Genomic DNA, 12953 nt, shown 5'->3' on the forward strand with positions numbered 1-12953 from the left:
GTGAAACCCCGTCTCTAGTAAAAATACAAAAATTAGCTGGTAGTGCACGCCTGTAATCCCAGCTACTCAGGAGGCTGAGACAGGAGACTTGCATGAACCCAGGAGGCAGAGGCTGCAGTGAGCCGAGATTGCACCATTGCACTCCAGCACTCCAGCCTGAGCAACAGAGACCGACCCTGTCTCAGGGAAAAAAAAAAAAAAAAAAAAGGGAAGAAAAGTGAGGCCCAGCAGGTAATTGATTTCACCAAGTTTCTACAAACTGGTGAAAGAGCAGTGTCACCTCTTCCTCCTACCTCCACTCCATGTTCCAAGTCAGACTGGACTCAGTAGGTTGTCCTAGGGTTAGGCACAAGAGGGAAAGGATTTATTTTAGGACCACCCAGAAATTCATTCACCTCACAGAACTTCCTGTGCCTAGGTCAGTGAGTCTTTATCAGCCTTGAGTGGGTCATTTGGCCCAGTGCCTGGAAGAACTGAAACAAAAAACAGTCTATGAGACTGAACTAGACTTAACTAAGTACTGACATATCTCGAACCAAGCTTGGATAGAAAACTATTTGGGAAGTGAGACAGGCACAGCCTCATCCTGGGGGGATTTGGGAGGATGTGGAGGGAAATGACTGGGGGGCACTTGTGGAGCTCAATCTCTGTGATTAGTGTGACATTTTCAAGGAAAGGACTGGCCAGAATTAGGCTCAGGAGTGAGAAAGCAACAAGACCCGGGAGAAGGGGGACTGGGTTCAGGGAGGTGGGCTACTAAAGTATTAAACCTGGAGGAAGAGCTAAAAGGAAAAGTAAAGTGTATCTCTTTGGAGAAAAGTGGGCTTTTGCTCAAGACTCCCCACAAACTTGAATTCCCATGTGGATTGGCATGACCCAAGGTCCAAATCACCTTTTTATTTTTATTTTTATTTTTATTTTTTATTTTTGATATGAGTCTCGCTCTGTCACCCAGGCTGGAGTGCAGTGATGCAATCTCAGCTCATTGCAACCTCTGCCTCCCAGGTTCAAGCGATTCTCCTGCCTCAGCCTCCTGGGTAGCTGGGATTATAGGAGTGTGCCACCACGCCCGGGTAATTTTTGTATTTTTGGTAGAAATGGGGTTTCACCATGCTGGCCAGGCTGGTCTCCAGCTCCTGACCTCAAGTGATCCTCCTGCTTCGGCCTCCCAAAGTGCTAGGATTACAGGCGTGAGCCACAGCACCAGGCCCCAACTCGTATTATTCCCCCCTTTTCCCTCCCAATATTCAGTCCTCTGACAGAGAGGCTAGACATAAAATGCTCCTTATTGCTGGTGCCCATGGCTGTCCTGACCCTGGTCATGAACTCATTGCTCAGTCACTGAAGCTGAATGAATGAGTTAATTGCCTCGTAGGGCCAATTGGCACTAGATCCTTGGAAATTACCCAATTTGGAGAGGTTGTAAAATAGATCATGTCCTAGTGCCACCAGGAACTTAGCTTTTTGGGGGGTCAAGAACTCTTACCAATTGCTTTGGAAATTTATGGCTGCCTGCCAATACCACCACCAGAATGTCACTGCCACCATCACCACTACCACTGCACTCTAACTTTAGTCTCCACTGCAGCCTGTTTGCCCACTCAAGCCAGCAAGGGGAAGCGTCCTCCCTGGTGAACTCAGAGCCACTGATACCTTTGTGATCTCACAAACATTCATGACAGCTCCTAGGTCTTGTCTTCTAATTACATAAAAGCAAATGAAATGCAACCTACTGCAACTATATTTCAAAGCCAATATTTTTTACTTGATACACTTAAATTATACACAGATGTTTGAACTTCAGAGTGTAGGAGAGGGAATGGGTAACAACTGGGCAGTGACAAGATGGCTGGGGTGACTTTTCAGGTTGCGAGAGGCCTCCTAAGGGCAAGGAGAGGGAGACGAGCAGAGAAAGAAAACCCATAGCAGCAGCTGGGGCAATCTGGAGGGGAAGTGGGTTGGCTTCCTGCCAGGGCCAGAGCCAGAGCCTGGAGACCAGGGACAAAGCTGCAGCCTTCCACTGACAACTTCTTTGAAATCGGGATCTCCTGTGAACATTTCCTTCAAATCTCCCTGTGTGCTGATACCCAGGGTTCTAAGGGGCAACTACAAATTTCCGTTTCTGTTTGTTCCAGCATTTTCACCACCACCCCTACTGTTTTGTCCTGAGTCAGTCTCACTCTGTTGCACAGGCTGGAGCGCAGTGGCGCGATCTTGGCTCACTGCAGCCTCCGCCTCCAGGGCTCAAGCGATTCTCGTGCCTCAGCCTCCTAAGTAGCTGGGATTACAGGCACACACCACCACACTGGCTAATTCTTGTATTTTTAGTAGAGACAGGCTTTCACCATGTTGGCCAGGATGGTGTCGAACTCCTGACCTTATGGGATCTGCCCACCTCGGCCTCCCAAAGTGCTGGGATTACAGGCATGAGCCATCGTGCCTGGCCTAATTTTTGTATTTTTAGTAGAGATGGGGTTCACCATGTTGACCAGGCTGACCTCAAACTCCTGATCTCAAGTGATCTTCCCACCTCAGCCACCCAATGTGCTAGGATTACAGGCTTGAGGCACCACACCCAGCCTGACCCTGTCTTTTCACAAACATTTCTCTTAGCCATCAAGGTCACATTCTGGGTCATAGGATATCGGAGGTAAGACGGTTCAGAGTTGCATTGATGATTTGATGGCATTCATTCTCATGGCTTCCACCTATTACCCTGCATATGTCGGAAGAATCAATGGTCCACCATTGCTAACCATCCTGGACACTGGTTTCCACTAGGATGTGTTACTCTTATCTTAAATTCAGTATGTTCAAACTATGATCACTTTTCTTTCCTCCAAACCTGCTCTCTTCCCAACTTCCCCATCCTGGCTCAAATCTGGAATCTTCTCTTGTGTCTCCCTTCATGTGGTTCCTCATTACTCAGGCAGTCACCACGCAGTTACAATGTTCCCTGCCTATCCATGGTCACTGTCACCACCAGAACCCAAGACTGCATCACTTTGCAATGTAGAATTTGGAAGGAACTTCAGATGATGCATAGACTCCCAGTGGTGTCATGGGATTTGCTGGGTCATAGATAGTGACAGGAGGAACTGGGACTACACTGCCTGTGCTCTGACACTGTATTCAATATTATCACTCATAATATCTTCCTTTGTGTATGCGTATATGCTTCTACTCAAAAACTTGCAATACAACCTCATAACCAGTCATTTGAGCCTCTCCCTAATTTCCACAATCTACTTCTCTGAATTTCGGTCCCATTTTTTCCTGACACAAAAAAAGAGCTAACGTTGATTGAGCATTTACCATTTGCCAGGCACTGTTCTAGAATGTTTACACGCATTGACTTACTTAATCCTCGTAAAGTGGGATGGAGAGTCCTGTTATTCCTATGTTATAGCTGAGGAGACTGAGGCAGGCCACTCTTCCTGAGCCTGAAATCTCTCTCCTTGCCTTGTCTCTGTTCTTGACTCCTGCCCCCCACCCCCACCCCCGCCCCAATGCTGTTCAGCTTCTGTCTTTTCCAGCCTCTCCTTTGACTGCCTCCCTCAGGCAGCTATCTTTTCCCTCCTCCTAGCTGGAACATACATCATCCCTCTTTCCTGCCCCTTGGCACTTGTTCTGTCCTGGCTTGTGACAGTTCTCTGTTTGGGGGCTTGTGTCCCATTCTCCAACAACCTCAGTTGCTCCTAAGTGGACAGCGTCTGAGTCTTACCTATGCCTTTGCTACCTGGGCACCTCCGCAGTGCCTGGCACACAGCATTCTCCTGTCTCCTTTCTGTCTTGTTCTTCTGTTTCTTTCTCCAAAGCATCCCACCACCTGGAGACCCTGGTCAAGCACTGAGGGTTAGGTGGTGACAGGGACCAAGCTTTTAGATCAAGATGGCGCAGGTGGAACTTTCAGGTCAGGCTGACGGCCCTTTGCCTGTCACTGAGAGCTATCAGACTCACCTCCAGACTAGGGACTGACTGCCTCTGCTGCTCTAGAGGTCGGTCCCGATTCACCTCACCCCACCTCCACCCAGTTATGGCCTGACCGTCACCAAAACAAGCCCAGGACCCATTTTCATTTATCCCTTTAAGAAAGGTTCTTTGTCTTCCTGCCCACGTGCCCTCTCCTGCTTGACAGAAGCCTGCTCCCCATTGCTAGGTGCCTTTCTTCCTCTTCTTCTTTTTTTTTTTTTTTTTTTGAGACAGAGTCTCGCTCTGTTGCCTAGGCTGGAGTGCAGTGGCGCGATCTTGGCTCACTGCAACCTCCTCCTCCTGGGTTCAAGCGATTCTCCTGCCTCAGCCTCCTGAGTAGCTGGGATTACAGGCACACGCCACCACGCCCGACTAATTTTTGTATTTTTAGTAGAGACAGGGTTTCACCGTGTTGGTCAGTCTGGTCTTGAACTCCTGACCTTGTGATCTGCCCGCCTTGGCCTCCCAAAGTGCTGGAATTACAGGCGTAAGCCACCACACCCGGCCCTTTCTTCCTCTTCTGTCGTCTGTGGATTTCCCATCTGCCTCAGTGGAGTAAGGACTCCTTTTCCTTCCTGGCCCAGTGGCACATTCTCCTCTCCTCCTTTCTCCCAAGTCACTGACCCGGTATTTAGTGTGTGTTCTCAGCCTTACCACTGATTTGCTGTGTTACCTTGGACAAGTTACTCTCCCACTCTGACCTCAATTTTCACATCTCTAAAAGGAGACGGCTGGACTAGATGGTGAGTGAAGTCCTGCTGAGCTCTCCAAGTTCATTCTCCCTTGTCCAGTCCTTCCATCCCGCCCTCCCCTCTGGGCTCCCTCTCTGGGGCCCTCTCCCCCAGGGGAGGCCTGCTCCAGCCCCAGGGGAGCTGCGACTCTGGCTCCCGTTCCCCCGTCTGAGTGACCAGCCCTGGGCCTCCTTCCCAGCTTTGGCCCTGGCTCCATGTGGCCCATCTGAGAGGCTGGCCTCAAGCCCGGCGGCAACTCCACATTTCTGTTTTTCCTTTTTTTTTCCCTCTTTCCCGGAGTTAACAAGAAGCAGATGTGGCGCACGATGGTTGGAGAGGTGGGGGGAGGAAGGGGGAGGCAGGACCGCCAGCCAGACAGGGGGGAAGGGAGGGGAGCCAGCAGGGAGGAGGAGGCCAGGGCCCGCCCCACGGCCACTCTCGTGCCTCCGAACAGCCACAGGGGCAAAGCCCTGTCACCCCCAGGATCCGGTCATCAGGGAAAGAGGACAGGGAGACCAGAAGAGGGCCAGCTGGGACGAGGGGGCGGAAGCCCAGGACACAACTTCTGAGCCACAGCTCCTGAGAGGGGCAGGGACCAGAGGCCATAGGGGGCACAGAAAACAAACCCCCTCAGAAGTGAAGAGAAGAGCGGAAGGAACCGAGCAGGGACGGACAGGAGCTGAGGAGGAAAGAGGAGGGGAGAGGGGTCAGGCCAGGCAGTCAAGGAGAAGACGTGTGGACAGGGGCTGCCGGCAGGAAGCTGGGACGGACAGGACAGGCTCGCGCTGTCCTGTGGAGCAGCAGCATCCCTGGGGCCGGCAGAGGAGCCAGTGGCTGGGCGGCATGAGTCTCTGAGGGCCACTGTGGAGCACCCCACCATGGCCCCCCGCACCCTCTGGAGCTGCTACCTCTGCTGCCTGCTGACCGCAGCTGCGGGGGCCGCCAGCTACCCTCCTCGAGGTTACAGCCTCTACACGGGGTCCGGTGGGGCCCTCAGCCCTGGGGGGCCCCAGGCCCAGAGCGCCCCCCGGCCAGCCAGCCGCCACAGGTAAGAGTCTGGGTCCCAGCCTGAGGCTTGGGTGGTGAAAAGGGTCTCAGAATGCCACCTCCGCCTGGCTCTCTGCCCTGGGCTGTGTCCCCTAATGCAGGGCAGAGGGGGAGTGAGAGGCCCATCCATCAGGTGGCTCCTCACATGCCCACCTTCCCACGGCACCTTTTCCAGGACCCCCTGAACACATATGCTCCCTGGGTCACCTAGGGGGTCTGCTCCCACATGCCCCCATGGGGCCCTGCAGTTATATACCCAGGGAAGCTGCCCTGAGGGGAGCAGGCCAGGCCTTCCTGCCAGCTGCCCTCTGTATCCCAGCCCCAGAGCCTCAGGGAGACCTTTTGTCCCCTTCTAGGGCTCCCTTGGCCCCATCTAGTAATCCATAATTCTGACACCACTCCCGCTCTGTTCCCTCCAGCCCTTCAGCCAGACACAGATCAGAGGCCAGCATGAATGGGGCCAGGAGTATAGAACTGCAAGAGGGGCAGGCTCATCAATGGCTTATTCTCTACTTAACCCCGAGCTGGCCTGCCCGTCCTCTCCCGGAGGGGTGGGGTGGAAGCCAGTGTTCAGATCACCCACAGGGCCCAGCCTGGCTGTGCGCACACGGCATGCCAAACTGGGGACTGAGACAGGCCCAGAAAGGGACACACGTGATCGTGTACATTCAGAGGCTCCCCAGGGCCTCACCGCCATGAGGGCTGACTGCTCTGTGGTTGTGGTTTACCATTCTGCACCACTCCTCATCTTGAAAAGTCTTTATCTGCCCCTGCTACACAGGAAAGCGTGGGGGACAGGGAGGGTGGCCCTGCCAAAGTCCTTGCTGTCACTGATCCCCAAGGGCCCTGCATCTTTGGAGCCTTCCTCAGCCCCTCTGGTAGCCCCTGGGCCCTCCTCCAGGACGTGTATCTTTGGTCCTTGGACCCAGAGGGGGTTGTACCTACAGGAACTGGTGTGCCTATGTGGTGACCCGGACAGTGAGCTGTGTCCTTGAGGATGGACTGGAGACATATGTCAAGTACCAGCCCTGTGCCTGGGGCCAACCCCAGTGTCCCCAAAGCATCATGTGAGTCCCAGGGCCGGGGAATGGGCCCTCAGTGGGAACTGGGTGAGGGCAGATGGTGGGTGGCTGACTCAGGGAGTCTGTACAAAGCAGGGAGCGAGGGCAGGACAGGGTCTAGGGTCGCAGCCATTTTGAGGAGATACTGAGACAACAGTTTGGCTGGTGGGAGACTGAGGGCAAATCTGCCTCGCGCGCCAGCCCCAGATGCCTTCTCTGGGATGGCTCAGGCTCAAGCAGAGGAGTTCAAGGTTTCAGCACAGGGCAAGGGAAGGAAGAGCAGGGATTTAGCCCTTGACCAAAAAGCTGACAGCTGTCAGCTGAGCAAGGCCACATGTGGGACAGTAAGAGGGACCCAGCCTGAGGGACAGGCCATGCCCACCAGCAGCTGCCTACCCCTTGGGACAGGGACCAGGGTCACTAACAATACAGGGAGGAATAAAGAGGCCTCCTTCTGCCTCTGCCAGGTACCGCCGCTTCCTCCGCCCTCGCTACCGTGTGGCCTACAAGACAGTGACCGACATGGAGTGGAGGTGCTGTCAGGGTTACGGGGGCGATGACTGTGCTGAGAGTCCTGCTCCAGCGCTGGGGCCTGCATCTTCCACACCACGGCCCCTGCCCCGGCCTGCCCGCCCCAACCTCTCTGGCTCCAGTGCGGGCAGCCCCCTCAGTGGACTGGGGGGAGAAGGTGAGTGTGGGAGCTGCTGCGAGGGCGGCAAGTGCCAGATGGTGATCCGATGCAATGGGAAATGTGGGGCCAGGCTGCTGGGGGAATCCCCCATGCTCTATGCCAGAAAGAAGAGAGGGGCAGAAGGGAGTTAGTGAGATCGCAGAGATTCCCTGCCCGTGTGTGTGTGTGTGTGTGTGTGTGTCTTGGTGTTTGTGTGTGAGAGAGCACGCAAAAGATGGAGAGACAGAAAAAGAAGGCTGAGAAAGAGAAGGTGCTCGCACACGCCCACATGTGGGCAAGATCCTTCAAACAGCTGCAGGAGAAGGGGGCATTCCTTTGAGAAGCTTGGTCCATGGGGACAGACAGTTGAGACTACAAATCCTAGCATGCATTGCACCTGACTACAGATCCCAGACCCCTCCGTGGCCTCTGTAGACCGCAGGTCCCAGCATGCAGCAGTCCCTGTGGCTTGCCTTCCCTCGTGCTTGCTGCACACCGGATGTGCTGTTTCCCTGCCCCGAGATAGCCGTACTATAATTATGCAAACAGGAACTCCTGGCCAACTCTCACCGTCCACAGAGCCTCTTCTTTGTCCCCATGGTGTTGCAGGGAAGGAAGTGTCACCCAGTGGTAGCTGCTCTTGTGGCATCCAAAGTGCCTCCCCTACACTCCCATTTCGCCCCTCTTGACAGCCCCATGACAGAAGAGTGTCATTATCCTTTCACAGAAAAGGAAAGTTTCCGAGAAGTTAAGAGGCACTCTGGGCAGGTGGAAAGGACGTGGACCTGGGGGCCGGATAGATGGCCGAGGTTTGAAACTTAGCATTGCCACTTATTAAACCTGTGATCCATGGCCAGGCTCCTAATATCTCTGGTCCAGTTTCCCAGCCTATATGATGGGAAGAGTTCATGGTATCTCCCTAGGGGAGTTGTTGGAGAACAGAGTCATGTTCAAATTTGGCCTAGAGGCATTCAGTGAATGGAGTTTCCTTTTTTTCATCTTGCCAAAATCACCCAAAGGACAGACAGAGCCAGCCTAGGCATCTTACCCTTGCTGGAGCTGGGGTGAGCAGGGGCCCTGAGCTTTGGGGTCCAGCCTCTCTGCCTTCTGCCTTCCCCTCTCCTTAGGTCCTGGGGAGTCAGAGAAGGTGCAGCAGCTGGAGGAACAGGTGCAGAGCCTGACCAAGGAGCTGCAAGGTCTGCGGGGCGTCCTGCAAGGACTGAGCGGGCGCCTGGCCGAGGATGTGCAGAGGGCTGTGGAGACAGCCTTCAACAGGAGGCAGCAGCCAGCTGACGCGGCTGCCCGCCCTGGGGTGCATGAAACCCTCAACGAGATCCAGCACCAGCTGCAGCTCCTGGACACCCGCGTCTCCACCCACGACCAGGAGCTGGGTCACCTCAACAACCATCATGGCGGCAGCAGCAGCAGTGGGGGCAGCAGGGCCCCAGCCCCAGCCTCAGCCCCTCCGGGCCCCAGTGAGGAGCTGCTGCGGCAGCTGGAGCAGCGGTTGCAGGAGTCCTGCTCTGTGTGCCTGGCCGGGCTGGATGACTTCCGCCGGCAGCAGCAGGAGGACAGGGAGCGGCTGCGAGCGCTGGAGAAGCTGCTGGCCTCCGTGGAGGAGCAGCAACGGCACCTCCCCGGGCTGGCCGTGGGACGCAGGCCCCCTCAGGAATGCTGCTCTCCAGAGCTGGGCCAGCGACTGGCAGAGCTGGAGCGCAGGCTGGATGTGGTGGCCGGCTCAGTGACAGTGCTGAGTGGGCGGCGAGGCACAGAGCTGGGAGGAGCTGCGGGGCAGGGGGGCCACCCCCCAGGCTACACCAGCTTGGCCTCCCGCCTGTCTCGCCTGGAGGACCGCTTCAACTCCACCCTGGGCCCCTCGGAGGAGCAGGAGGAGAGCTGGCCTGGGGCTCCTGGGGGGCTGAGCCACTGGCTGCCTGCTGCCCGGGGCCGACTAGAGCAGCTGGGGGCGCTGCTGGCCAATGTGAGCGGGGAGCTGGGGGGGCGGCTGGATCTGTTGGAGGAGCAGGTGGCAGGGGCCATGCAGGCATGCGGGCAGCTCTGCTCTGGGGCCCCTGGGGAGCAGGACTCTCAGGTCAGCGAGATCCTCAGTGCCTTGGAACGCAGGGTGCTGGACAGTGAGGGACAGCTGCGGCTGGTGGGCTCAGGCCTGCACAGGGTGGAAGCAGCGGGGGAGGCCCGGCAGGCCATGCTGGAGGGACTACAAGGGGTTGTGGGCCGGCTCCAGGATCGTGTAGATGCCCAGGATGAGACAGCTGCAGAGTTCACCTTACGGCTGAATCTCACTGCGGCCCGGCTAGGCCAACTGGAGGGGCTGCTGCAGGCCCATGGGGATGAGGGATGTGGGGCCTGTGGTGGAGTTCAAGAGGAACTAGGCCGCCTTCGGGATGGTGTGGAGCGCTGCTCCTGCCCCCTGTTGCCTCCTCGGGGTCCTGGGGCTGGTCCAGGTGTTGGGGGACCAAGCCGTGGGCCCCTGGACGGCTTCAGCGTGTTTGGGGGCAGCTCAGGCTCAGCCCTGCAGGCCCTGCAAGGAGAGCTTTCTGAGGTTATTCTCACCTTCAGCTCCCTCAATGACTCACTGAATGAGCTCCAGACCACTGTGGAGGGCCAGGGCGCTGATCTGGCTGACCTGGGGGCCACCAAGGACCGCATTATTTCTGAGATTAATAGGCTGCAGCAGGAGGCCACAGAGCATGCTACGGAGAGTGAGGAGCGCTTCCGAGGCCTGGAGGAGGGACAGGCACAGGCCGGCCAGTGCCCCAGCCTAGAGGGGCGATTGGGCCGTCTTGAGGGTGTCTGTGAACGGTTGGACACTGTGGCTGGGGGACTGCAGGGCCTGCGCGAGGGCCTTTCCAGACACATGGCTGGGCTCTGGGCCGGGCTACGGGAAACCAACACCACCAGCCAGACGCAGGCAGCCCTGTTGGAGAAGCTGGTGGGGGGACAGGCGGGTCTGGGCAGGCGGCTCGGTGCCCTTAACAGCTCCCTGCAGCTCCTGGAGGACCGTCTGCACCAGCTTAGCCTGAAGGACCTCACTGGTGAGGGGACAAAAAGCATGAGGGGACCCCTTTCAAGCCCCTTACTTTTCTTCCCCCTCCCCCAGCCCAGCTTCCAACTCATCTGCTTTCTCCTTGCTTTTCCCAGCATGAATTGCAGCCCCAACCACTATTCCAGGTGTTAGAGTTTGCCTGCAAGGGAGGATGCAAGGTCCTAGCTCCCTGCCCTCCCTCTGGCTGCTCACTAGGCCTGTGGGTGGAGAGAGGATGTTGCTGTGCCAGCCAGGGATCCAGCATATGCAGCAAGGGACCCTATCGCCCCCTCAGTCTGCAAAGCTCCACCTGTTCCATCTATCTTCTCCCTGTTCATGAAGCCACTACCCACCTTCCTTACCCGTTGGAAACTCCTTTTATGGCCCTCTTTCAACTCAATTTTGTCACTGTAGGGCCTGCAGGAGAGGCTGGGCCCCCAGGGCCTCCTGGGCTGCAGGGGCCCCCAGGCCCTGCTGGACCTCCAGGATCGCCAGGCAAGGACGGGCAAGAGGGGCCCATCGGGCCACCAGGTATGTGCACTGAGACCCTTGCTGCAGTGAGGGTTGCCACTGCCCACCCTCCAACCCTGACCCCCCTCTGGCAGCCCCAGGCTTGACATTCCACTCTGAACTTGACAAGGGGAACTGGGTCCTACCTGACTGATAGGGAAAATCAGAGGAAAGTGAGGAGGAACTGTGATAGTCACTGTGTTTGGTTAATGGGTAATAGGAGGCTAATGGATAATGTTGGCCCCACTGCAGTACTGGAGACTAAAGCTGAGTCTATTATGGCTGACTGGGGTGTGAAAAGCTGGGATGGCCCAGCAGTTGAACAGAATGGACCCTACCTATTCCTATTTTTCTTGATACCCCAATTCCTTCTTTGAAGTCCACGTAGCACCCAGCACAACAGGAGAGCCTCAGCAGATGTTTGCTGAGTGACAGTGAGAGCTGCTTTACTTCTCACTGCTCCCTTTCCTCTTCTCACAGGTCCTCAAGGTGAACAGGGTGAGTGCCTTTCATTTGATTCTTGGGGGGAGAAGCGACTAGGGGTTGGAGGATGGAGGTCCTCAGGCAGCCCTGGGCTGGGGATCCAGCAGGGGAAGGGGGCTGGCACTCTGCCCTGAGCATCCCCTTTAACACCCACCCTTCCTGCTCAGGAGTGGAGGGGGCACCAGCAGCCCCTGTGCCCCGAGTGGCATTTTCAGCTGCCCTGAGTTTGCCCCGGTCTGAACCAGGCACGGTCCCCTTCGACAGAGTCCTGCTCAATGATGGAGGCTACTATGATCCAGAGACAGGTAGGTCTGGGAGGGGCTGGGTTGAACAGTTGGAGAAATGGGTAAGGTGTGCAGTGTTATCTTCCCATTCTTGCCTCTTCCGACAGTGTGAATCTTTTCATTCTCTGAGTTGGGGAGACCTCGGCTCTTTCTTCATTTATTCATTCTCAGCCAGTGGGGAGAAGTAGTAGTCATTCATTCATTCATTCAGTAGATCTCTACTGGGGCCTGCTCCTGCCCAGGCACTGTTTTAAGGGCTGGGGATGCATAGTGAACAAAGCCCCAAGTTCCCTGCTGCTTGCATTCCAGTGAGGGGAAAAGACCCAGCGGGTCCCTCCCGAGTCCAGGAGTTCTGGTGCGCTCCCTGGAGCTTCCCTGGCCCCCCTGACTGCTATCCTTGTCCCCAGGCGTGTTCACAGCGCCACTGGCCGGACGCTACTTGCTGAGCGCGGTGCTGACTGGGCACCGGCACGAGAAAGTGGAGGCCGTGCTGTCCCGCTCCAACCAGGGCGTGGCCCGCGTAGACTCCGGCGGCTACGAGCCCGAGGGCCTGGAGAATAAGCCGGTGGCCGAGAGCCAGCCCAGCCCGGGCACCCTGGGCGTCTTCAGCCTCATCCTGCCGCTGCAGGCCGGGGACACGGTCTGCGTCGACTTGGTCATGGGGCAGCTGGCGCACTCGGAGGAGCCACTCACCATCTTCAGCGGGGCCCTGCTCTATGGGGACCCAGAGCTTGAACACGCGTAGACTGGGGTCCCGCCCGACGTGTGTACGCCGGCTGAAGAGACAGCGGGGGCGGCAGGCTCCCGGGGTCCCGCCTGGGACGCAGCACCCAGCCCTGGGCAAGCGCCGCACCCGGGCCCGCAGCGGCACCGCGCCCAGAGGTGCCTCTCCCCAGGCCCGGGGCGCGCCGGCTCAGGGAGGCCCAGGGCCGCTCATGGAGACTTTTGGCCTGGCGCGATCCCCCCGGAACCCCTCCAGGGCCGGCCTGCGGAAGAGCCGATCCTTGCACCCTCCGCTCCCTCCACTGGCCCTCCAGGCAGAGTCCCTGGGGCTCCAGGCTCCCCCGCGCGGGCGCCGCCCACCGCCGTACTAAACGATCCAGGAATAAAGACACTTGGTTTTTCTAAAAAAACTAAACGAACCGTTCT

General features: G+C 57.0%; 1 protein-coding gene across 1 annotated transcript; it reads left to right on the forward strand.

Annotated features, from left to right (window-relative positions):
• Positions 1 to 5137: 5137 nt before the first annotated feature.
• Positions 5138 to 12937, forward strand: EMILIN1 (elastin microfibril interfacer 1). Its single transcript, XM_007971174.3, has 8 exons — positions 5138 to 5751; positions 6698 to 6817; positions 7279 to 7499; positions 8609 to 10537; positions 10942 to 11058; positions 11518 to 11535; positions 11688 to 11825; positions 12212 to 12937. Exons 1-8 carry the CDS (start codon positions 5582 to 5584, stop codon positions 12547 to 12549), a joined length of 3051 nt encoding a protein of 1016 aa, XP_007969365.1. The 5' UTR covers positions 5138 to 5581; the 3' UTR covers positions 12550 to 12937.
• The last annotated feature ends 16 nt before the right edge of the window (positions 12938 to 12953 follow it).

Source organism: Chlorocebus sabaeus, chromosome 14 (assembly GCF_047675955.1).
Source record: "Chlorocebus sabaeus isolate Y175 chromosome 14, mChlSab1.0.hap1, whole genome shotgun sequence".
NCBI lineage: Eukaryota > Metazoa > Chordata > Mammalia > Primates > Cercopithecidae > Chlorocebus > Chlorocebus sabaeus.